The sequence below is a fragment of the Olea europaea genome, chromosome 10 (assembly GCF_002742605.1).
Source record: "Olea europaea var. sylvestris chromosome 10, O_europaea_v1, whole genome shotgun sequence".
NCBI lineage: Eukaryota > Viridiplantae > Streptophyta > Magnoliopsida > Lamiales > Oleaceae > Olea > Olea europaea.
This window is the reverse complement of record NC_036246.1, coordinates 29153587-29181466: the sequence shown is the minus strand read 5'-3', so window position 1 is coordinate 29181466 and position 27880 is coordinate 29153587. Positions and strand designations below refer to the sequence as shown.

At 37.4% G+C, this 27880-nt stretch overlaps 1 protein-coding gene across 1 annotated transcript; it reads right to left on the bottom strand.

Moving 5' to 3' along the window:
• Positions 1–56: 56 nt before the first annotated feature.
• On the bottom strand, positions 57–27542 carry LOC111401761 (protein STRUBBELIG-RECEPTOR FAMILY 5). Its single transcript, XM_023029644.1, has 16 exons — positions 27182–27542; positions 25008–25140; positions 24760–24831; positions 24582–24647; positions 24177–24248; positions 24001–24072; positions 14410–14481; positions 14270–14335; positions 12735–12800; positions 12358–12665; positions 10998–11272; positions 9999–10270; positions 6941–7061; positions 850–986; positions 603–759; positions 57–468 (listed from the first exon to the last, which is right to left on the bottom strand). The coding sequence occupies exons 1-16, from the start codon at positions 27315–27317 to the stop codon at positions 337–339; spliced, it is 2157 nt and encodes a 718-aa protein (XP_022885412.1). The 5' UTR covers positions 27318–27542; the 3' UTR covers positions 57–336.
• Between the last annotated feature and the right edge of the window lie 338 nt (positions 27543–27880).

Sequence of the window (27880 nt, the reverse complement as noted above, 5' to 3'; positions counted from 1 at the left end):
TAATCTTTTACATATGGAGAGCTTTTTGCAATATTCTCCCAACAAATACGAACATGTTTAGCATACAAATATGTAGAGTTAATAAGAATTAGCTCCAAAGACAGATTTTAATCGCCCTGCAAGACGATCCGGTCGAGAGGTTGTTTAAACATCAATACAGAATTTTGATGCTTCTGAAAATACATCATTTTAAACATTTAACAATATTTGAAATTGCTGATGCTATTTTGAATATCAAAATGTCTCAAGTTATGCTAACAAATATGCACCAAACGCCAAAATGAACATTCCTCTATGTAGATATCTATCTACTTAATCGTATTCCAGGAAACAATTTTAGTAGTCAGAATCATCCGTTCGTTGAGATGCACCAAGACCATCTCCTCTTTGGCTGATACCGGATCTTTGAACTAACCGCTGTAATATCTGCACCACTTCGGACATTGGTGGCCGAAATTCTGGCTCAGACTAAACCCAAAAAAAAAAGGGTTTCATAAGGTGTTTGATCAAATATAAGAGATATCGGTGAAAAGAGACTGCATATGCCAACATGAAAACCATATGAAAGGTGTTAAAAAAATGAAAAAGGTGTAGCTTCTCACCTGTACACAAAGAGCAACCGCATCAGCAAATTGAGAAAGGGACTTAGGAGGGTACAACCCATGTAAGGCAGGATCGACTAGTTTTGCCAAGGCATCTATATCATGGAGCTGTGGTGAGGCCCACCGAACAAGATATTGTTCATATCTTGGCTTTGAACTATGAATGAAAGAAGCAAGTAAACTGTTTCAGAAACAAGGACTAATGAACTGCCCAGTAACCAAAATTGAAATTTTAAATCCAACACACCTATCGAAAGGCAATCGGCCTGTCAGCAACTCTAGCATTACCACCCCAAAGCTGTATACATCACTTTTTACAGTGTAAGCAGATGGTTTTGTACATTCTGGTGCATTATATCCAGTTCCAAGGTTTTGGCTCATTCTCTGATGAACAATATCAAACTCGGGTAAGAAAGGACAAAAAGTCCCTCTGATATAAGGGCCACGTAAAAGATAGATTCTATAAGCATAAGCTGCATAACATAATTTTATTTTAGCATGCAACAAGAGCTTTACTGATGCAACTCACAAGGAGTAGGAATACATGGTCTTTAAGGATCATAATGAGGCCCAATGCATGTCTAGCCAAGTTTGGTAAACAGCCCTGTTTCTAGTCAACGGAGTCAGACCTTTTGTGACTCGTGATTTAGGGCAAATTTCATCATTTAGGGGTCAACTGACAGATTTATTATTTACCTAAAATTTAGCAATTGTTAATTTTTGTAATTTCAAGATTTTGTTTCCTTAATTAATCTCATTAGATTTCTTCGCTTGATTATTCAAATTATCCAACTAGAACATATGGCATATCATCATTCGATGAATTTAAAAAATTAGATTTTTATATCTAGATTTTGATTAATGGTTGAAAATTGATATCTTCTTCCCCCAAAATTTTCTATATTTCCTCCCATTTCTCTCCTCTTCCCTATTTCTCTTTCAGTGCTGCTTTCTATGTCAATGAGTCTATTGATAGGAAGTGAAAAGAGATTTACATGAAGTTGATGTTTGAAGGAAGGTCAAGTGCACTAGGGACGTGACGACATCTAAGGATTATGTTATCAAGATTGGGACTACACATGTTTTGACTTTAATATGAAACGCAAAATTGTATCGGAGCACACTGACTCCGTCATAAGATCCATGATGTCTCCAGAAAGTTGTTGAGGATGCAAGGTTCAAAACCCTATAGACAGATATATTCCAAGTGATTTAGAGCCAAAGGTCATCATGGAAAGTGTTAGGTCTAAGTAAGTCTTGACAAGTTCCGGTCCAAAATCATTCAATTAAGTTGTAATTGGGTTAAGGTCGAATGGTGTTAAAAGTCGGAGACGTATGAAGGGAAGAACACAGAAATATTAAAACTGCACGTCTACCGCTTAAGCCTTAAGGTCAATCTTGAGCCTCATTAACAGAGAGAGATCACTCATAGACCGCAAAGAGAGGAGCTCAAGTGCAATTAAAAGAGAGAGAGAGCTCGTAGACTGCCCAAGAAGAAGATCGTGCGGAGGTAATTTTGCCTATTGATAAACCAAGAAGATCACAACGTGTTACTATCAAGAATCCAAGGTTCATAGTATGAGGTTCCGTTATGCTGTGTAACGCGGAAGACTGGATTGGAGCTGTTGAACGCGAAAGAACAAATGGGAGCTGTTGAGGATTTGCTGGCAAAGTTCCATTGATCCAATATTTGTTATCTATTCTTTTTTTATTTGAATAATTGTTAGCCATTAATTTACATGTAGTTGTGGAGTCCTTACTTTAAGAGTAGAGATAGCAAGTTTCGGAAAAGCTGTTTTCCTTTGTGTGTTTAAACTCCTCCAGTTTGCAGTAAGAAGCAAGTTTATTGAAATCAAATTCCTGTGGTTCCCAATGTTATCAAAACCGGCCCGCCCGGTTTAACCGGTAAAACCAGGAACTGGGCCCAAAACTGGGTCAATACTGTCTAGTTAACCATTTGTGACAAAACCGTTTAAAAACCCGTTGAACCGGCCGGTTTAACCGTAAACCGGTGAACCAGTCGCGATTTTATGGTTTCCCCAATTTTTTTTAGCTTAAAAAATTTCAACTTAATGAATGAGCTTCATAAACAACAATTCAAAGGCCCATAGAGAAATATCGGATAACATGCTCCTTTTATGGATGCACCACTCTCAAATGGTTTTATAGAGTTCCAATGTGGGATAGTGCATTTTATAGATGCCATTCTCTCCAATGATTTCATAAACTTCCAATGTGAGATAGGGGCATAACAAAAATGTTAACAAATTATAGAATAATAAATTTAATTAACAAATTATTAATATGAAAATTTTTAAAAAAAATTATTGTTTTCATTGTATTTTATTATTTTTGTATGTATTTATTGCAGCCGGTTTAACCCCAGTTGAACTTTTTGACTCTTGACCCTTCACCTTTTATGAGTCGATGACCGGATCGGTTCTCAAAATCATTCTCACCCTAGGAAGAATTCTATCTACGAAGCAATTGTAATAGCTTTGACTGGGACCTATCACGTGACCTTCGTCCCGGTGCCAAAGGACTGCTCAAGTGGTCTATGATGCAGGGAAAACCTGCTTTAGCCTATCTAAACTTTGAAACATGCTCAATCTATTAGAGTTGAATTAGTTTCCATGTACAGAAAAGGAAAACTACATATAATCAGGATTTAATTCTGTAACTTTATTTCCTTTTATATATTTGTAACATACTTTAAATCAAGTATATAATGAAAATTCATTTCGCAAAAATATTGTCACAAACCACCTAAAAACCACAAATATAGTTCATGGCTTCATGTACATGATGGATGGTCGTTTTTTAGTGTTTTGGAGAAAAAGAAAAACCTAGAGTAGATCGATTAGGTTTTTGAAAAACTTTCCTTTTTATTTCTTCCACATTCACAAAAGAAAAACAAATTAAAATCCTCTACAGAATTCTGAGTCATGATGGAGATGAGAGATAACTTGAACTCCAGTTGACTAAGAACAAGTTTGTTGTCAGAGAACCATGTGGGAAAAGAGTCTAGAGGTTCTTGAGTAGGTGTCGGAGAACACCTCCAAGTTCTTTTGATAGTTATTATTGGATTTTATGCGCAATAATAAAGAGATAAAAGAGAGAAATAAACACAAGAATTTACGTGGTTCGACAGTGTCCTACATTCACAAGAGCGAAGCGGAGATAATTTTATTCAGTATGAAAAATAGGGTTACAACATTATTATTTATACTAACCCTAGCCTAGACCCATACAAGACTTTAAGGTCGGTACAAGAAAATCCTCCCATACCGTAGGGGCGGATCACCCCAAACTATTCAGCGTCCCTAGCAACTAGACAGTAAATTAAACCCGCACAAGGCCGATGCCGGGGACCCATGTTCCACTCTATATGAGCCACATACACAATAATCTCCACCTTGGAGAATATTCAACCCTTAGGAGAAAAATACAAAAAACATAACATGGGAAACCATACCGTCTAGGACTAACGGGTTGGGACACATCCTCTCTAACACCTAGAGACGTTAATGAAGTTCAAGCAATGCTTGAACCTATCCATTATGATTGGCTTTGTCATCATATTTGCTGCACTCTCCGAGTCTACTAAGTTTTAGTAGTATCTGGATCATATTTGTAAGTTAAATCTTTTCATAGTGAATCGTTTGGTGGCAACGTATGTCGAGTTTTTTTTCTCTTGAAGAATTCTTTAAGGGTTTTTCCTACATCAACAATACTTGGTATTATTTACTTCTGAGCATGTTATTTTATTTGCTTTATTGTTGAGATTGCTAGTAATTCATTTCTGTCAAATCTGGACCTATAATATCTGCAACAAATAATTTGTGACTATTATAGATTATATTTGTTGATTTTAAATTCCGAGTATAACACACATTCACCCCTTAGGTGTTAAATGGATCAAGTTATCAGGTTTTTAAGGTGAGGAGACTATGGAAGATAATGTAATATTTTCCTTGTGTTCGCGGATGAAATAAATTTGTTGAACATGATTTTAACGCAAGTCTAGACTTTTAATTTTGATAAGTTGGTTTATAAGTACATCAACCAACAAACTTCAGAAGATAAACTACTGATGAAGACTTCAAAGTTCAACTGGAATTCAAAAATATATGATGACCTTAAGTTGTCCACAAAGAAGAAGATAAGGCGAACCATGATTACTATAAGCATGTCTCCCAAAGCCTGACATAATATTTCCATAGGTTTTCTTTAGAAATTTACTTAACAATAGAGGAAATGTTCTGTATCGCCTTCCTAAGAGCCATGTGATAGGCTTCCTATACAATTTACCAATTCTAGAAGGACCCAGGAGAAGGAGGAAATAGCTGACTGGGAAGTAACAGAATCTGTTAGTGAAGGAATGATGGGACTTAGTTAGTTAGAGGAGATCTATAAACAGAAGTAGATGAAACTGGAAAAGGAGGCAGAATTTGGTAGTCACTTGGGAGAGTAGTAGACCTCTCCAATGTCCATTTATCCTTTGTTATTTTTCCTTTTCACTGTTATGTATCTGCTCTTCTTATAGCAGATTTATCTCCTTTTGTAATCTCAGTTCAGTAGTGGAAGATTATAATTTCGTTGAGTTCTGTTTTCAGTCCATTAATTACTCGAAAGTGTGCTTGGTGAAGTGAAATTATCCCAGGGTTCTATCAACTGGTATCAGAGCATCATCCTGGACATGATGCTGACAGACCGCGTGGTGGAATTGGAAGGAAGGATGGACAGTTATCAAATAAGTATGGAGGGAAGAATGGACATGCATTCACTTCTGTTAGAGCAGGAGTTGAAATGGAAATGATTGATGCAGTTGCAAACAGCATTGGAAAAATATCCGAGGAGTTGAGGTGCTCATACAATGGAAGGGGTTGTCTCCCTTAGAGATTACATGTGAACCAAACAAATTATTGAATCAACAATTTTCTCATGTTCACCTTGAGGACAAGGTGAATGTTGGAGAAGGGAGTAATGATAGGCTTCCTATACAATTTACCAATTCTAGAAGGACCTGGAAGGAGGAGGGAATAGCTGACTGGGAAGTAACAGAATCTCTTAGTGAAGGAATGATGGCACTTACTTACTTAGAGGAGATCTATAAATAGAAGTAGAGGAAACTGAAAAGGAGGCAGAATTTGGTAGTCACTTGGGAGAGTAGTGGACCTCTCGAATGTCCATTTATCCTTTGTTATTTTTTCTTTTCACTGTTATGTATCTGCTCTTCTTATAGCAGATTTGTCTACTTTTGTAATCTCAGTTCATTAGTGGAAGATTATAATTACGTTGAGTTCTGTTTTCAGTCCATTAATTACTCGAAAGTGCGCTTGGTGAAGTGAAATTATCCCAGAGTTATATCACCATGTTTTAATTTTGCTTCTTTTCTAGAAATAATTCAAATCAAACATGCTCATATTATAGTCATTCTTAAAATATTTATTTGTTGCAAGTTTCATTTATTTCATTGTTATCAATTTTAGTTCTGTATTTTCATTGAGTCAGGAGATAGAGAGAAATGGGAGTGGCATAGGGACGTCAACGAGCCAAGTCGAGTCGAGCCCGAGCCTAAAATTTTCGGCTCGAACTCAGCTCGGTTAAAATGGTCGAGCTTTTTTACAAGCCCGAGCCAAAAAATTTCGGCTCAACCCGAGCTTTTGGCTCGGGCTTTTCCGAGCCAAGCCAAGCCAGGCCGGCTCGATTTTTTATTTTTTTTCTTCTGGGCTGCCTTGGCTTTTTATTATTTTTTTTTCCCTTGCGTTCTGCTGCCTTGAAAGGCAGCATTTCTGCCTTTTAAAAGGCAGAATTTCAAGGCAGCAAACGCTGCCTTCTTTTTTTTCTTTTTTCTTTTGGCTCGCGGGCCACCCAAGCCGTCGAGCCTTTTTGACATCCCTAGAGTGGCATCAGGCATCCTCTTCAAAGTCCAACATGCTCATATTATAGTCATCCTCTTCAATTGTCGTACGGATACAGAAGTAGCAGCAGTCAGCCACAAACTCAGAATGTACCATCCAGGCTAACAAGTGCCTTTCCATTTTTTGTGCCACTAAAACTAAAGTTGCCTTGTGTATGATGTCCAAGAAAATAAAAAAAATGGATCGAGATCACAAAATCTATACTAATCTTCTGCACACAAAACCAAACAAATTTACTGAGTATATTCAAATCCTATGAACCTGGCATCTAATATCAACATTTTGGCAACCTTTAGATAACATTAAACAACTCTATTGCTACCCAAGATAATAACTAAATCAATGACGATAGAGATGAAAGTGAAAGAAATGGAGATAGAAGCATTAAAATCTTGAAAAACATACTATACATACCTCAAAAAATGTAGCCAAGCCGCAATCAGAGAGACAAGGATTCAGTTCAGTGTCGAGCAAAATATTGGTAGACTTTATGTTCTTGTGCACACATGATGGTGAGCAAACCTCATGCAGGTACCTAAATATATAAGAATGGTTGGAAGATCAAAAAGAAATGCTGCAAATGAGATATAACTACAGCATGAGCTACCAAAACTAATAGGCGGGCAATGTCCAATTCGTACCAAGATTCAACTGAAGTCTCTCTTAAATGTGATGTAGTACATCATAACTATAGTTGATTTCCTACTACTAATATGTTTTATCTTTTTTAGAGTTTATTTTCTATTTAGTTTTCTTGTAATAGGACTTTCATATTTTATTTAATTAGGGCTATAGTTTCTTTATTGAGTACAATAGGAGTTTTAATTAGATTAGAATTTTATTAGTTTTTTAGTTTCTTTATTTCAATTTCCTAATACTATTAGGAGTAGGGGACAATTTGCCTATAAATATAGGAGCATTGTACACTTTTCAACAACAATCAATTATTATTCAATATATATGTGACATGATTGTTCAAATATCGTTTTTATTTATTATGTAATTCTTATTACAAGAATTTCATAATGCTTTCTCACCAAAATTGGTATCAGAGCAAGGAAATTGCCTTAATTTGACGGCTAACGATGGTCCTGGTGGCAATCGAATCGCCGATGACGAACGGATGCTCGATAAACTCGAACGACGAATCGAGGAGAGCAACAAAACCCTTCACAACATCACGCATAAACTAACAGCGTTGATTCTTGAAAGGGATTGTTTCAACAAGCATAGAATATGGCAACATGTGGCAAGAGAATTTCCTCGAATCCCAGCCAAGTTTGAAAACACACTAGTTATCAAGGTTTGTTTTCTTCAACAACAAAACTAGAGGACGAGTTTATCTTCAAGTGGAGGGGATTGATGTAGTACATCACAACTACAATTGATTTCCTACTGCTAATATGTTTTATCCTTTTAAGAGTATTTTCTAATAGGATTTTTATATTTTATTTAATTAGGACTATAATTTCTTTATTGGGTAGAATAAGAGTTTTAATTAGATTAGAATTTTATTAGTTTTTTAGTTTCCTATTTCAATTTCCTAATACTATTAGGAGTAGGGGACAATTTGCCTATAAATATAGGAGCATTGTACACTTTTCAACAACAATCAATTATTATTCAATATATATGTGACATGATTGTTCAAATATTGTTTTTATTTATTACGTAATTCTTATTACAAGAATTTCATAACGCTTACGCACCAAAATGGAAGATCATGAGTTCGAATCTTGGGAACACGACAAAAGTTCATGAGGGGTAAGATAGGCTCAAGCTATCTCAAAGCAGACAATACATAAATTAATGGCTTGGACATAGAGGCTATATCGTCACAAAAAATGAGCATTTTTTGTAACAACTTGGCCTTTGTATTTAAGTCGTTAACTTACGTACTATTTGCATTGGGATAGCCTGAGTCCATCTTACCCACCATGATTTAAGTTGAATCCTGGAACCAATTAGGTAAAGACGAGTCATTACAAAAAAATACGCTCCAGACCTCATGCTCAGTCTTTCCCTACCACGATTCAACTTAAGTCATTTTTAAGGAAAATGTCGAGAGTTCAAATTCTGGGGACACGATAGAAAATTTTGAGGGGAAGATGGACTCAAACTCTCCTAGAGCGGACCTCACATAAGTTAACGGCTTGGGCACAAAGGTCAGGCACATTTTTTTGTAACAACCCAGGCCTTATGTTCAAGTAGTTAACTTTTATTTTGTTCGCTCTGGGTCGGCATCTGTCCACTTACCCCCTTACAAATTTCTATTGCGTCCTTAGGATTCGAACCCATGACATTTCACTTAAGAAAGACTTGAGTTAAATCCCGATACGCTGCACGGGTTGTTACAACATTATTAAGGTTAAGTACTGAAAAAGAGAAGTAGTTCGATCTAAGTATCCATGGATGCTCGAAGTAGTCAAAGAAGTAGGTCAGGCGCACAAATAATGATGTTGAGAGCTAAGCATGATTTCTGAATAATGCTTGTGTACATACAAAGTGATTCAGAGCCTATTTATAGTGTTTGCAGGTGAAAATGAGAAGAAAATTTTCTATTCTACGCCTAGAATTACTTTGACAATTTATCATCGGTATGAAAAGGAAACACTTCCCCAAGATTGTGCAAGTTTTTCCATCCCCTATTTGCTTGTGATAATTGGAATGATCAAGCTACACGTCCCTTTCAGTATGCTGCCCAGCTATATTTCTGTGTACATGTATGAGATTCCTGCATACCAGCTCACAATCCAATTTATCCTTGATGAAATGATGATCAATTTTAACGTGCTTAGTTCATTCACGTTGAACTGGATTGTGAGGTACATTTATAATCAATTTTCTGTCAGGTTATGGCATCACAGGACCTACCCAACTCACTTTAAGATCACTACCAACGAATTTTATCCAGAGAAATTCACAGCCAGTGCACTGTGACCAAAAACTAGACTATGACACTGCCCGAGAAATTGCACCAGAAAATCATAAGTTCAATGGCATCGTCAATAACCACTTCACAAGAAAAAGAATAGAAGTAAAGAAAGATGAAACCTCCAAATCTAAAAGATGTCAACATATTTTTTGAATTGTGTGTAACTGTTAAGATTTGCATTGATGCAACGAGTAATGACACCAACATTTAGACTCCATTTGGATCTTCGATTTTGGTCAGGAAAATGAAAGTAATTAGGGTACATTATAACTTCCATGCTTTTCCTCTCACCAAAAATAACAGCACATCTAAAATTGTTTTAAGTATCTGTTTTGCTTATGCTTGACAACCATATATCTCACGTTTTCCTTGGACAAAAAATCAAGTCGTATTTCCTTAGAGTTCTATTCACTCAAATCCACAAATTAAAAAAGCAAATAAGGAAAACTGGATACTTTGACACACAGTACCATGTGGTCCGAAAAGAATGGAATGCAAGTAAATTGTTGCAGAAAGAATAGTGTAAATGCGACTTACTCAACAGCGTGGGCTGTTCCCAAGGCAATTCTGACTCTTGTGTTCCATGTAAGTGGTTTGCTGAAGTCATCTGACAGATGCAGAAATTCATGAAGCGAGCCATTTCTAAAGTACTCATAAACTAACATGTTCTGTCCCTGTTCTGTACAATAACCAACAAGTTCAGTAACATTAGGGTGGCGAATCTTAGAGATGTTTGAAACAATATCTGCAAATCTTTCCCCTCGTTCCCCATGAAAAAGTGAGGAATCTATCTTCTTCACTGCAAGAACCTGCCAAAACAGGAAACGGAGATGTAACCATTGATATGATATATCATAGATAAAAACTGAAGACTTCACAAAACCCAAATCCCAGTTTACACCTCCTCAGGGTCTAATTGTAGCTGACTTCTATCGTGCATATCTTTAGGAGCAATAAATTCTCTTCAAGCTTGAGTGAATTTCCTAATGAGTCAATCTCAAAAATCTTCGATTAAACCAAGCTCAAGTGGCTTATATCTTCTACATAATATACTATTATTTGCGAGTCACAACAAGCTCCGGATGAGATTGATAAGTTGACAAATGTTGAAACATATTTAAGCATCAAACTTCTTGTTTAACTGTTGACACCATTTCAAATGACAAGATAGGCTTTCATCTCTTGTTTTTAGATTGAACTGGAGCTATGAAACCAACATGATGGTAATAACCTATTAATAAAGTCATGGCACTGGTAAGACTAAAACTTCAACTTCAGATGACAATGACTACACAATGTGTTACATTTAAATTGATAATAAAAACAAAGAAATACAATACTGTGTCATTTGTTAATGCAATTTTCTCAACATTAGATAACTCTGCTTCCCCACCCACGGCCCCTCCTCATTATGAATATACCACTGGGTGAAATGTTCATTCTTCATAGGAAACAGGAGTCAAAAAAAACAAGAAGAGGGTACACAAGAAAAAAATCATACTGTAATTTATGTGCACTTAGAATGGTATTGCTTACCCTCCCATCAGCATACTTTGCCCTATATACACGACCAATAGATCCCTCGCCCAGAAGGCGACCTGTGGCAAAGTTACCAGTCGCAGTCTGCAAATCAGCCAAAGAGTAAGAGGCAATGGCGACTGAACTGTTCGTTTTTACATCCAAATTATTTGTAAATTCATTGTTGCTGAATGATTGGAGACGAGTTGAAGATGGAAGCTTGAGACTGATTGAAGGAGAAGCCTGTAAACCTTTTATTCTATTTGAGGAGGATGATTTGAATGATTTCAGTTCTGTCACCAGCAGAAAATGTTTTAGTTGCAATTCAGTATATATTGATCAACACTAAAGACAAAATTATTTACAGTGATATGGATATAAGCTACACCAAAAGCATACTACTGCTAAATTCTTTTGGGAAGTATAGCATTATCATATTGCTGAAGCTTTCCATTATTTTCTTTTACTAGGTATCTATGCCAGGGTGATAATGTCTGGAAGGTTTTCTGGATGACAGCATCTGCACTTTTTTCAGGAATGGAGTCACCAGAAAGGAAACTTGCCAGAAAAAAATGCAATTGATGTGCACAAGCTAGTTTATTCAAGGACCTTCAGCATACTCACAATTTTGTGCAGGTTTGATGCTGCAATTAGCTACATTAAAACAATCCAGTGCACAAGGATTAAGTCAACTAGAACTGTTTTGAAGCATGTATCCTAAGGATAAACTTCTCAGGCATGAGTTATTCAGAATTCAACCACAAACACTGATCTTGGACTTACTTGAAACACTAAATTTGTTGATACAATTGCATACTGATGCCAAGTTATTCTGGCAAATAATGGTGAGGACTATTTACTGCACCACACAGTCATGTGACGAACTCCAGCAGATTTTTCAGAGACAATTAAGTTAAGCAGCTTTTTGGTGAAAAATGACTAAATAGTATGTGACACTTAAAATATCTTAATAAATAGATTCAATAAGGGACTAAGCAAATCCCTTATCAATAGCTGAAAGACCATGACCATTCATATTAATGCTTGACCAACACGTAAGCCTCCCTGAATTTAGAAATCCTCAATTCTAATAAGTTGCACGTGACAAATATATTTAGTCTTTCCATTCCTCACAAAGATTGTAATACAAGATTAGCTCGGTACCAATGCATCTATGTTTCAATATGAATTGATCATAATTGACATCATTCTAGTCACAGAGTTGATCCACCCATCTTGTTGTATAGCATGATTAGGCCTTCGCATATTATCAGACTTTGAAGCGAGGACTGCAGCTGGATTCTTTACCCTTAATTTTATTCTTCCTTTTTTTTAATTGGCGAAAGAAAAAGATTGTCACGCCAAATCTAAATTTTACCTCTGAAGTCCTTGTGTGATTTAGCATGAAAATCACTAGGTAACTCGCTGGATGAGAGTGGAGTGAAAGGCCTACGAGGGCTAAGCATATCATCTTCAATATAATGTGGAGGTGGCGTAGATCTCCTTGAGAATAGATTAATAACAATCCCAAGGATAATCAGAAAACCCAGGACTATACCAGCAATTGCAACACCACTTAGACCAGACTTCTCATTCTTTTTATTCGACTGGCTAGCTCGAGTATCACTTTTTGTCCCTGGAGGAGGAGGAGGTGCAGGACCAGATGACCAAGAATTTCCACCAGTCCTTGGAGACAAAATCAAAGTCAGGAACATAAAAAACCATTAAACACTATAATTGTGGCTGAATACTCACTTTATATTGTCAATGTTTTTCAATTCATTAGGAATCCAGCCAGTAAATTTATTATTTGCTACATTCCTGCACATAAAATTCTTGTATTAGGTTCTTCATCTCAAGAAGTTCAACACGAGAGCAAAAAATCAAATAGATATCAAACAGCTGATGATTCATATTCCCTTGATATTGTGTGAAAATCAAAGTTTAAAACATGCTTCTCCCAACTCCATGAGGTTAGATAAGTAGCATTACGGTTCCCTCGTTGATGGAAGAAATGGATCAGAAATAAAAAACAACTAAATCAGCTTATGAACATTGATCTTTCAGCATAAGAATTTCAAATGCTTTCTGCTTAGATATTAATTGATTTACGTATTTATCAGCTAGAGATCCTTATGATCCACTTCCATGAATACTGACAAACCACTATGGAAATCCTGGCAAAACTAAATGTAATTCATTCCAGGTCGATGATATACAACGATTTAGGAGACAATTTAAACGTATGAGTCAATTTATAGACCTTCATCTCTTTCTGTATCGTAAAGGGAACATCTCCATCTAAGCCTCAAGGCCTCCAAGAAATAGAAAAATATTTCATCTATTTAATACACATCCTTTAGTTTAAGGGATAAAAACAATAATAAACAGACGAGAACTTCATGGTTCTATGAAACCATTAAATTGGTATTAAATAATTTGAGAACATCACGGTTTGTCCAGCAGGAGATCTGATCTGGGAAAAGGGCATGAAACATTGGGAAGGGAAGAGACACACGAGTATAATCTTCAAAGCTTAGACCTTAAAAAGAAATTGTTGCATTCACTCTTTAACCTATAAACAAAGAGACTTGATGGAGTCAGTGTTTCCTCCAACATGCTTCAAGTGTCATGAGGCCCGTGGCTAGTGCTGTCTCACAGTTATGCACATCCTTTTTCACGCATCCATCCATCACCAACCTGCACATCTCCAGGTGTAGGTGTGTGTGTGGGTGCGTGTGTATAAACACAAATGCTTAAATTTAGAAACTCTTCTGGACAATGTAGCATTTCAAATCCTTGTAGACCACGTTTCCTCTTTTAATGTGTAAATATAGCTCCATTTATATGGTACCTTGGACCACCAAATTTTCTGAATGAGTTGAGTAGCAAGTAACAGTATGATGAGATTGTGTTAAAATGTGCTTTTGCTCTTCTAAGACAATATATCTGCAAAAGCTATTTCAGGTCTTTATGCTATGAGATTGAAAGGGAAACAATGAAATAGGTACTTCATAAAGGAATAAGAAGATAGAAAAAAGGAAGCTAAATACTGCCCCATCTCATATTATATAGGATTCTACGACCATAAGATTACAGAAATATATACATCAAGGGAATCAAGATGCTTCTAAGGCATGATCTTGTACAAAGTACAGAACTTAATAAACATGTGAAACAATACAATCTACCTTGTTGAAGAGTGCAAAAAGTAGACAAGTAAAATGTGTTGTATGAAAATTCACTATATACTAGAGAAACATACATTCCTCTAATTGGTGCGTACTTACAGATCATCAAGAGGCAGATTGGAGAGGACATTAATTGAACCAGTGAATTTGTTATTCTGCAAATACCTACATGAAGACATAAAGAACCATCAACACCACTAAACTCTCAAATCTGGAAAGTAGATGCACTAGCGCCTTACAGAGTGCTCAGGGTTGAGAGGTTCTTAAAACTCTGGGGCAAATCACCCGACAGTGAATTGGAGGAGAGATCCCTGGATGTAATATAAAAAATCGGTCAACGAAATTAATGAAGTATCAAAACATATATACAGTCCTATGCATAGACATACAGAAGGTTCATGTGAAATTTGTTTACCTGGTTTTCATTATGAAATTAGAAGCCTAAAAAGATGATCAACAGTTTTAGATTGGTTGGGCTGTCTCAATGACATACAGTCATACAGATTATCAATAGTTCTATGTATTACACCATTTCAGGAAGAAATTCAGCTACATGGAGGATCAAGAGACAACCATTTGTGGCTCATTTCGTCAATGAGATTGAATAACATTACGGAGATCATCAAAGATCGTCTATATTATCATTATAATTGTATCATATATAGATAGATTGCTTTTACATATTTAGATTATATATTGTAACTATATAATTCAATGATGTCCTAAGGGAAGATTATTTAGCCAATTATTTTGGCATGGCATCAGAGCCTCTTTCGGAGAATTTTTCTCACATTTTCTTAATTGGTCTTTTTTTTATTTTTATTTTTCTCATGACAGGAGGAGCTCATGTGTTATTTGAATGGATTCTCAATTTGTTGTCTGCCAATAATTTGAAGCCTTCCTTCCCCAAATTGCAATATCTTCCTAGAAACTTCAAAATCGTTAATTGTGAAGTATATATACACCTATTCCTCGATAAGCATCTCAGAAGAAGGGAAAAGGAAGTGGTTGCCATGCATCAAAAGTAACTAAAGAGGAAGAAGATGAAGAATATCTCAAGGAGGAAGAATCTGGCGCTTGAAATACAAGGCTAGTGGCATAGTAGTATTGTATTTAGGGTAAGATGAGGGATTACCAACTCGGTGGCTTGAATTGGCTCATAAGGCTGTACAAGAATGGCATCAATGTAATACTTGCCGATGAAATGGGACTTGGTAAAACATTGCAAATGATTTCCTTGCTGGGGTATTTGCATGAATTCAAAGGAATAACTGGCCCTCACATGGTCGTTGCCCCAAAATCTGCACTTCGAAATTGGATGGATGAAATCAAACGTTTCTGTCCTGTTTTGATTGATGTAAAATTTTTGGGAAATCCAGATGAAAGAAAATATATACGTGAGGAGTTACTTGTTGCGGGAAAGTTTGATGTATGTGCTACGAGTTTTGAAATGGCCATCAAAGAGAAGTCTACATTGCGCTTCTTTAGAATTGTAATTCAGAATCGTTTGACGTGGAATTCACGTGTAAGAATTATTCTGGTTAGGAAATATATATTCTGCCCTGATTAACATAAGAGTGTTATTGTTGAGAGTAAAATCAATTGATTTTTGGCAGAGATCTAAGGATTCTTGAGCGATGGGATAAGAAAAGACACCAACTGGGTTATGGATTTCTTGAAAGTGGGCTTGGCTATTAGACACGAGGGTATAACTTGTAAATAGGCTGAGGTAATTATGGGTTGTGAGCAATAGGGCTATAAATTGTGGTTTCTCTTTGTGGGTTGATCTTTTGTTGGCTAATTGTGCAAGCTTTAGAATGTGAATTGATTTGCTTCCAATAAGGAACTTTTTTTTTTTTTATAGGTAATCAAATAATTTTATTACTTAAAAGAGAATAAACGGGGGTGTACAATCACTTTAAGCTATTAAGGAAAAACATGAAATTAGGCAACCCATCTACAAGATTTCTAGCCACAGCATTAAACCAAGAATACAAGGTAAAGTAAAATGTTTCTCTTATCCGCTCTCTTCTCTTTGTTTGGTTTTCGAAGCAACAGTTGTTCCTTTCTCTCAACACGCACCAAACAATGCAGCCCGGGATAAGGTGCCATGCTAGTTTGCTATCCTTATCTCGAAATTTTCTACGTCATGCCCGTATCACGTCCTCTATACGATGAGGCATCACCCAATCCATAGATTGTGAACTGATTATACTGTTCCAAATCCAACGTGATAGGTAATCAAATAATTTTATTACTTAAAAGAGAATACACGGCGGTGTACAATCACTTTAAGCTATTAAGGAAAAACATGAAATTAGGCAACCCATCTACAAGATTTCTAGCCACAGCATTAAACCAAGAATACAAGGTAAAGTAAAATGTTTCTCTTATCCGCTCTCTTGTCTTTGTTTGGTCTTCGAAGCAACAGTTGTTCCTTTCTCTCAACACGCACCAAACAATGCAGCCCAGGATAAGGTGTCATGCTAGTTTGCTATCCTTATCCCGAAATTTTCTACGTCATGCCCGTATCACGTCCTCTATACGACGAAGCATCACCCAATCCATAGATTGTGAACTGATTATACTGTTCCAAATCCAACGTACACCATCACAATGAATGAACAAATGATCGATCGTCTCCCCATCCTTCTTGCACATATAACACCACTCGGTTGCATAAAAGCCTTTACGACGAAGATTATCCACCGTTGAGACCTGTCCCCTCACAACTGTCCACAATAGGAATGCCATCCGAGGAGGCAATTTACACTGCCATACCAACTTCCAGGGGAATGAATTATTCACACATCCCATGAGGGAACCAAAGTACGAGCGAACCGAAAAAATGCCATCCTGTGCTGTCCTCCACCTGATGCAATCCCTCTCTCCAACCCGAATTTGGACCTCATGTAAAATGGTCATAAACAGCGAATAATCTTCCAATTCCCAATCCTGAAGATCCCTCCCAAAATTAATATTCCAGCTATAGCTCCCATTATGAATGTCTAAGAGATCACTCACCATGACAGTGGACACTGAGGCAATACGATACAAAGAAGGGAATCTCTCCTTCAACGGTTGATCTCCGCACCAACAATCATCCCAAAATTTAATCTCATTACCATTTCCAACCACAAACTTCAGTTTGTCCAAAAATGCTCCGAGGAGGCAATTTACACTGCCATACCAACTTCCAGGGGAATGAATTCTTCACACATCCCATGAGGGAACCAAAGTACTAGCGAACCGAAAAAATGCCATCCTGTGCTGTCCTCCACCTAATGCAATCCCTCTCTCCAACCCGAATGTAAAATGGTCATAAACAGCGAATAATCTTCCAATTCCCAATCCTGAAGATCCCTCCCAAAAGTAATATTCCAGCTATAGCTGCTCAAATGTACACCATCCCCCATCGGTCACACCATACTTCGCTCCAATTATTTCTCTCCAGAAGCTGTCCCTCTCCACTCTAAATCGCCACAACCACTTGCCTAATAAGGCTTTATTGAACAACACAAGGCTCCTCACCCCAAGACCCCCCATCCTCATCGGCAAACAAACAACTCCCCAATTGACCAAATGGAGTCTCCTCTCCTCTCCCAACCCTGCCCACAGAAATTCTCTTTGAAGCCTCTCTAATCTCTTTGCCACTGCAATCGGAATGGGGAACAATGACAAAAAGTAAGTAGGGAGATTGGAGAGAGTGGATTTAATGAGAGTAAGTCTACCTCCCTTAGAAAGGTACATACGCTCCACCCTGCTAACCTTCTCTCCATCCTTTCCACAATACCGTTCCAGATATGGGTACTTTTAAATCGTGCCCCTAACAGGAGTCCTAGATATGACATCGGCAACTGCGCAACCTTACAACCCAATATATCAGCCAGCTCCTCGACATTATTGACCTCCCCAACTGGAATAGCCTCAGACTTCCCCAAATTGATTTTTAAACCAGACACCACTTCAAAACATAAAAGCAGACGGCGCAAGTTCCTGAATTGTTCAACATCTGCATGACATAAGATCAACGTGTCATCTGCAAATAACAGATGAGACACCTGCAATTGATCAACCATAAAACCCCTTACCAAACCCGCTCTCACTGCTCTTTCAATCATCCTACTGAGAGCCTCCATCACAATGACAAATAACAATGGGGACAATGGATCCCCTTGTCTCAAGCCTCTACTGCTCCGGAAATAACCCTCTGGTGTTCCGTTGACCAAAACTAAGAATGAAACAGTAGAAATACAGAATTGAATCCATTTACACCATTTATCCCCAAAGCCACAGCGCCTGAGCATATATAACCAGAAACCCCAATTCACATGGTCGTAAGCCTTCTGAATATCTAGCATACAAAGCATCCCTGGGGCCCTTAGGCGCATTCTTGAATCTATGCATTCATTCGCTATAAGCACAGAGTCCAAAATCTGACGCCCTTTTACAAATGCATTTTGAAACTTAGACACTACTTTTCCCAGCGCCTCCTTTAATCTGTTTGCCAGAACTTTCGAAATAATCTTATACACCCCGCTGACAAGGCTAATGGGGCGAAAGTCCTTAATATCAGTCGCTCCCGATTTCTTAGGGATGAGCACAATAAATGTGGCATTAGAACTTCTCTGGAATCTGCCACGTTCAAAAAAATAAGATAAAGTATTCACAATGTCCAGTCGAACCACATCCCAACACGCTTTGTAGAATGAGAACGAGAAACCGTCCGGTCCCGAGGCCTTATCATCGTTCATGCTGAAAACAACCTCCTTCATTTCATCCTCCCCAAATGGTCTCTCCATCCATCGGGCATCATCCTCAGTGATTGTAGAAAAGTGCAATCCCTCCAATTCTGGCCTCCATTGAAATTGCTCCCAATAGAGGTTCTGATAAAAATTAACCAGTTGGCTTCCAATTTCCTGTGGTTCCTCATAAGTAACCCCATCCTCCTCCAAAACTGTGATGGAGTTGCTCCTCCTATTAGAATTGGTGACCCTGTGGAAGAATTTAGTGCATTTATCCCCCTCTTTCAACCAAGTAACTCTAGATTTCTGTCGCCAATTGATCTCCTCCATCTCCACCAACCTCTCCATCTCTTCATTTAATACTCTATGTCTCTCATTCTCCTCCCCAGTCAACCCCTAACTCTCCTCCCCCCTATAAAATTCCTCTATCTCTGACAGACACTGATTTTTATTGCAATTAACATTGCCTACAACTTTCTCATTCCATTTCTTTAAGTCCCCTTTCAACGCCTTTAGCTTCTGATCCAATACAAAACAGGGAGACCACTGACTTCATAGGAAATCCACCACGTCTATACTCGCTCCCTAAAACCTTCAACTTTTAACCACATCTTCTTAAACCTGAAAGGTCTTCTTCCACCACCCCTTCTATTCCCCGATAACATAATAGGAAAATGATCCGAGTATATCCTCCCCAATCTTCTCTGAGTGACATCTGAATATTTAGACTCCCACTCCCCACAAATCAAGAACCTATCAATACAAGACAGAACGGGTCGATCCCGATTGGATGACCAGGTAAAATCTCCCCCAATCATAGGTAAATCCACCAACAAATTCTCCCTAATAAAATCTGAGAACTCCTCCATTGCCCTAGTTAGTCTCCCACCACTCGACCTCTCCGAAGGAAATCGAATCACATTGAAATCACCCCCAATACATGTAGCGAGATTCCACCAAGCCCTCATTCCAGCCAGTTCATCCCACAAACCCACTCTACTGTCATCAGAATTAGGCCCACAAACTCCTGTGAACATCCACCGAAATCCATCCTCACAATTTTTGAAAGAAATCGATATAGAAAACACCCCTATACTCACCTCCTTCATCTCAAGCACTCTAGTGTCCCACATCACCAACACGCCTCCTGAAACCCCTGATAACCCCAAAAACTAATATCCAACATGATCTCCCCCCCCATAAACTACGAATCACCGCCCTCGAGATGAACTTCATCTTAGTTTCTTGTAGGCAAACAAAATTTGCCCCCCATCCCCTTAGCAAATGACGAACACCAAGCCTTTTACTAACCTCATTGAGACCCCTTACGTTCCAGCTAATGAGTTTTGGCATCATTGTAACACTCCATAACCCCTCCCCATTGTTCCTTTCTTGGACTCGCCACCCTTACCAGCATAGTTTACTGACCATTCGAGCCTCTTAAGTTCACGATCACCCTTTTTTCTTAATTTACTTCCATGTGTACTGATGTCTTGTCCCCTATTAGCCTCCAGCTCCTCGAATAATTGTAACAATCTACTTTCATACCCATCACATGACACGCCAACCAACTTACTGAATTCCTAAATTTTTTGTAGCACCCAGTTTGAAGGTGGGTGACCAACTTCTAACACATCAGCTCCTGAAGTATCCTCACCTTGATAGCCCTCGAGATGATCAAAGGACCGTTCTTTCTCTTCCACCACTGGTATAATGTCACTGTCACTTTCTTCTTTCTTGGCACCACCTACCCATAACACCAAAGCTTTTTCGGTCCCCATATCGTTATCTTTTGTCCTCCTATTATAAGTGTTCGTAATCCTTGATGTCATCTGTGTATCGTTGTTTTCTTTCACTGTGTCCATTAACAATTTCTCCAAGTTCACCATACTGAACTCCCCTTCCTTAGACAGCGGTTCCTTTTCTCGTTCAACTGCAATCCCTGTGTCTACTTCAGTTCGGTTGACCCCCACAAAGTCAACCTCGTCATCGTTTTCATGGTATCCCGCTTCCATCCTCACCTAAGAATCACAATGTTGCATGTTCTGTAATTGGTGGTAGTTCCTCATGAGTCAATCTCGATACGTGTATTTCACCGGTTTGATCCTCATCCAACTCAACCCCACACTTGTGACAACATACCAATTTCATGGGCTCCATTTCAGGCCCGCTTCCAACCAGTCTAAGTAATTCATCTAATGCTCCTTTCAACTCCTGCGCACGGGTCATTATTTCAGCCCTACTCAAACAAATGTCGTGACCTTCGTTATCACCGACTTTATTTCTCCTTTCCTTTTGCTGAAGCATTCGTTGGTTGGCATTCTCTGAGGTCTGTGAGTTTACTGTAATTTCTGCGTAAGTCATCCTTTGTTTGTTTCGTTGAATCACCGTTTGTCGTTTGGCCTTATCCCTAGCAACAAATGAGTCAACAACTGCTTGAAACACCTGCAAGACCGACGCCCATCCCTCTCCATTTGCACCTTCTGGTATCATGACAACTCCTTTCCGATGCCTCTCCCCATATTGTGCTATCATTAAATATCTGCCTCGATGGTTCACACACCGTTGTGCTAAGAAAGCTCTTGAAGACTCATTGAACTTAAAAACACATTCCTCAAATTCACTTCTCTTCCTCAATCTGTCTACCATATTCACCATCCAAATAGCACCATACCTTCCCATAAAGATTGAATCCGATAACTTCGAACCCCATTCTATCAACTTCACAGTGCCAGAATCGTTAATAGATACTGCGAAGTCCTTCGCCTCCACTCTGAAACGATGATTGAATACCAAACTACGCACATCCGCCAATTTTTTCCCCTGATTGTGTACTAGCAATTCATCAAATGGAGGAACGGACAAGCCAATTGATCTCGGGGCAGCAGGCTGCCGTTGCAGGTTTCCCGACGGCGGCGCGTGTGGGAGGCAGGATTTTTTATTTTTTATTTTTTGGAATGCTATTGTGTGGGATTTCTCCTAATTGCAGCATCTGGTTAGTGATATATTGGTGAATTTTTGGCTGGTGCATTGGTCATTAGAGCTTTTGTTGGAGCATGAATTATGTGTTCGACTAAGTTCTCCCGACTGATAGAGCTCATTGTGTGGTCGGCACACTTCGTGAATTCCTGTTGGAATTTCTTATTGGGGTGTGAGCTCTCTAGAGTGGCTTTGAAGTGTTCTTGGAGTGGTTTTTGGTTTTTTCTGCACTATTTGTTGTTCTTGATCTCTAATTGTCACTATTTTCCATAGATGATTACTGCGATACGAGCATTGACATTGCCGTCAATTTTTAATTGCATATTGATGCTTTTATCGGTATGAATTTGAAGGGGATGTCAATGAGATTGAATAAGATTATGGAGATCGGCAAAGATCGTCCATATTACCATTATAATTGTACCATATATAGCCCCCGTTTATTTCTCATTTTTGGAAGAATGAGAATGCAAAATATTGTCGTTACGGGCCCCACACAAGAGATAAAAATTCAAATTTGGTGGCTTGATGTGATGGATAACGGTCATATTTTTCATTTTAATGAGAAAATAATGGGAACCAAACAAGGGCATAGATAGATTGCTTTTACCATATTTAGATTATATAATCCATACTGCACCCAACGTAAAACTTGTGATTGGTAGTAAAACACCGATTTGCTTGTGTAACTATATAATTTAATGATGTTCTAAGGGAAGATTATTCAGCAAATTATTTGACAAATTTTGGTGCACAAGGAAAGTTCAATGCTATGGATCAAAAGATACTTGAACTAAATTTGTCTAAAAATAATACTCTCACATTTGAAAAGAGTCAAGGGTCAAATCATGGTTTATAAGCGGACAAAGCAAGTGGAGGTTGATAGACATTTTGTTAAAGAAAAGCTCGACCCCTACAAGTTTGCCTCTATATGTTTTATCTTCAGCCAGCAATTATGCTACCTTTCCTAAATGACGCAAATTCTCCATTCAATTCAAATAAGATTGTTCCATGAAATGAACTGTTAGAAAGACTATTGGATTACAAGTCCCCATATTTATCAAAACATATGATGATTCCCCAATTCAAGATTGCTCTAGCTATCCATCCTAAGTCTGTCCATGTTTCCTTTTCCGATTTTATGGCAAAAGGACTCTAAAGGATGACGTACTTTGTTTGAATGAAAAGGTAATAAGAGGGCCTACTTTGGAGAGACGCCATACAAAGGGTTGAAGTAATTAAATTGGAAAGCATTGTGAGCTCCAGTATGTGATGAGAATGTATAGCAGGAGGCAACAGTGAAGTTGAAGCAAGTAAAGGCAAAGAAGGGATTGGAACAGCATTAAATTTCAGGTCATGACATATTGGAAAGATGTGGGAAGTCTTAGTATTTGCATTAACTTTGATAGGGAATATGACCAGAACTTTTGGATTTGTCAGTTGTGAATTCAGAGGATGATGATTGTCATGGGAAGACAATCTAAAATTAAGAGAAACCTGCACATTTGAGAACTACAGTACTGGGAACACCTTGCACATGTTTATGAGCAATCTATAAAGCGCACAAAAATGAGACTTCTTACCCGTAACATCAGTTTTTGATATTTCAATGAGATCCGTTTCTTCTTCTTCTTTTTTCTTTTTTCTTTTTTTTTTCCTTTTTTTTTTTCTTTATTGTCTTTTTGAGTACTATTCGGGAGACTAGAGCATCTCATCGTTAATTTCATGATTCATCATCCAAGACATCTTTGACATTAAATTTTATTGCCTTCTTTGTCTTGTGCAACAGGGCTTGTTAGACTCAATTTCTGGTCTTCAAGGTAAAATTGCAACATATCACTTTCCAATCAGGTAATCTAGTATTTGAAGTTTTTCATAAATAGGTGAATTTTAAACTTTGAGTCCCTTTTAATTTCACATAGTTTTTAATACAAAGAAATAATGCAACTCACAAGCATCAAAGCTCAACATTTCCATGGGTAATCCTGCATCGTTACCAACATTGTTCAATGTTGGAAAAGGCAGCAAAGATATAATTTTGGCAAACAATAGTTAACACTCAAAATATGCTAACAGAAAATGGGCAGTTAAGACCAAAATACTTACATCTTGGTCAGCTTCGAAAGCTGTCCAAACATATCACTCAGTTGTCCATTAAGCTGATTATTATTGAGATATCTGCATAACATGTGGAATCAGGATAAAACTCAAACCATTTAAGAAGAACATAAATATTTGTCGATATAAAAAGGTTAGATTAAGACCAAAAAAGGATCTCTTACAGCTCTTTGAGATCAGTCATCTGGGAAATTGAATAGGGCACGTTGCCATTGAATTCATTTCCAGAAAGATCCCTACAGAAGTTCAAATTGCCATTCATTACTCAGCAGGGCTGGCGACATCCTATGCAGCTTTTACTCAGCCATAAGCATATGATTAAGTACCACATAACACACAGAAACAAATATCTGAATCACATTCACGAAAAAATCGCACAAAAAATGACATTAAAATGCACTCAATCAATTTATTATAAATGTCATAGAAACTATAAAAATGGAGCTAGGAGACATTATGGAGAAACTAATGTGCAACGTAACAGGAAAAACACCAATTCATCATTGTTGTGATTATACTGAAGCAGTAATTTTAATCCGAAGATGGACAATGCTTTTCTCCCTGCTTACATGAGCTTCAAATTGGGAGGAAGTTGATAGGGTATATTTCCGTTGAAGTTGTTTTTGCTCACATCACTGTACTATGGCAAACAAATTGATCCCTGTCAGGTCAAGTTCCATTAATAGAAAGCATAAAACAGAAGAAATCACCCCTATTTTCCCATGTCTAAGAGCTTGGCAGCCTCACAAGTAGGTAACAGATTCCAATCCCGAAAGCTTATAGCCAATTGATCCAGAAAGTCCCAGGTCAGACAGATCACTGCAAACATTTTGCAAAGTCAAATTAAGCAAATAACTTTGTCCATGATTGAACGGGCAGCTCTGCATATAATATACAATACATGCAATATGTTTCTCCTCTTTTCTTTCTTTGGCAAAGTTTTACGCATGTATGTACAAGAGATAAACAAAGAAATCCAAAGAAAGAAGTTATACATTTCAGTAACTTTTGATCCAGAGCATGTGATTCCCTTCCATGATTGACCACAGGGATCTCCTCCACTTGATTTCCAGCCATCCAATTGGGAAGGAGAATTCATGCTGGTATACATGACGTTGAGAGCAGAAACTGAAAAGATCACAAGACATAAGTTGAAGATGCAGTAGCAGAGCAACATAGCATGACAAATTATCCATGAACATTATAGAAATGAGGCAAATTAGAAGTTCTATAGAACTCCCTCCAACCCATCATGATAGCATGATAGCACCACTTCACTTTTTGGATTCCCAAAAAATTGTATTGCTTCAAAAGGTAAACTATTTCCATCTTACTCTCACATTGTACCACACAAGACAAAATTGTGAAGGTAAAAACATAGCCTCAATGCCATTTTATGAAGAACACACTGAATGGGCTTCGCCCTTAAGAGACGTTCATTGACTCCAAAATCTCAATTAAATCAATTAAGTTGGCAACACAAATAAAAACTTAGTTTTGATACTAGCACAAAGAAGAAGAGAAGACAAACAACTTTTAAAAAGAGGCGTATCAATGTTAACATGTCCCTCACAAGAACAAGCTCACCTAAATATCCAATAATATTTGACCTAGCTAGAAGCAGAATAGACATTTGCATGACGCATTTTAAACATTTGTCAAATGCCAAACTGCAGTTGCATGTTCAATCCCAATCCTCATTAACATATCTAGCAGACACAACACAACAAAGATTTGGTTTCTCTTTTTCATATTGTTACTTTGTTAGAATATTTGTGGGTGGTGCAAAGTGTGATATAAACGTGACATGTCGCTTAAAGTTCGTTGAGTTTTTTATGAAATCAAACAGGTAACTTTCAGGAAGCATAGAGTCTGCTTTGGAAATAAAACCCGCTAATTCAAACCAGTGAAACATTTAAAAAAGATTAAACCGGTATAGATGTATGTTTCCATAAAAAAATATTTCAACAAAATGCATAGAGAAAACCGTTAATCTATAAGTAAAGCTAAAAGGACTGAAATAAGTAGAAAAATTGGTGAGTTGTTCAAAAATTTGGTCTGCACCGACTTTAGAAGGAAACGAACCTCAGCAAAAAGAAAACAAAAACATAAAGACAAGAAGAAAAATATAAAAGAAAGAGGAAAGGGTGAAGCTAAACATACAGGTCCATGATTCACTATTGGGTATCTCACTTGGTTGTGGAGTAGAGTGCTAAAGCACTCACGAGTTGTGCACTTGTTACCTTCCTAATCTCCAATCCTTCTCTTTCTGGTATTTAGGATTAGACTGTTTAAAAATAACCATAAGGAAACCCTTAGAATGTCCTAAGCATTGAAAAGACCAGCCTAAAAAGCAGAGGGTAGTAAAAGAAAAATCCTAGAAAGGGCAGATAAGAGTACATGCACATTGGTCGCCCTGAGATGTGCCTCATCAAGTCAACGCATAAGCCTTGAAGCACTGAAAGCATAAGATATGAAACTCCTAATGACCACCTCGCATGAAGTGCAGCTCAAGGAATTATGCTTAGGCGCTTTGAAAACCTAGACTACCCAGTTATAAAGTTAAAGATACACATGTCTTCGTAAACATCCCAATTCATCAATTTTAACTGGATTGGTTCTCAGCGTTCAAGGTGATTTCAGTCTTCTTGACTATATATAACTAAATAATGATTTAGAGAGAAATTAATACGACAACTTCACTAACAAATTATTTGTGGTATTCATTAAAAGTAACTTTCCCCTAATATACATGCTTTAATTTCCTAGAACTGATGTAGCTTAGTTTAACTTATTAGTATTTAAACTAGTTTCGGATTTAATGAAAAAAAAAAATTTCTAGTTTCGGATTTTGAAAACAAGTTTTCTAAATTCGATAGCTTCCACAACTTGTTCCTTATATGAGACACCAGAACAGATGACCCACTAGATTATTTTCACCAATGCACATTCTATCAACTTTATTGACGAAACAACTAATGATATGAAAGCTTTATTCGGTAATAGATGGTTTTCACGTCTTGCATTCTCCAGGATGTCATTAAGCAAAGAAATATAAAAGGACAAAACTGGGTAAATTCCAACCAGCGTAAGACTCAGGCAAGCATTCAGATACCTACATTTAACAAATAGATAAAACGGAGTGCGAGATAGGAGAAAGGAAGTGTACCATCTGAGGAATCGGTTTTGGATTGGACAAAATTGGCGGTGACAGAACAGAGAACAAGGCAATATAATAGAGCCCATGGCGACGGAATTCGGGCGAACGAGAAAGTATGGTATTTGAAGGAATCAATAGACGGCATTATGTTAATAATAAGTATGATATTTGAAGGAATCAATAGACGGCATTATGTTAATAATAATTCATCAGAAGAAAATCCCAGAAATGATGGTGAAACTGATGAAAACTGCAGCTATACGATGCAGAAGATCATTAGAATTTCTGATGACGATGACGGAGGGGATTGTTGGGAGAGAATGGTGAAAGGTGGAGAAGAAATGAGGGCCTAAATTTAGCACCGCCATTTCATAACCCCAAAACGCGGGTCTCTCTCTTTGTTTGGAAATGGACACGCGTCCATTTATAACGACGAAGGCAACTGTAACTAAAGTTTTTATTTAATCATTAAATTGTAATTTATTTCAGCTTCATTTTTACGTCAGATTTGATACACATTATTTGGAAACAAAATAAATTCTTAAATAGTAATTTGACGTCATTTCAACAATACATTTTTTAATAAAATAATATTACAAATAAATTCAAAAAAATTTCTTATTTTTTAATTACGCATTTCTCATCAATACACTATTCAAAAATACATTTTTTTCCAAAATAATATGACTCAAACAAGAGCTTAATTTC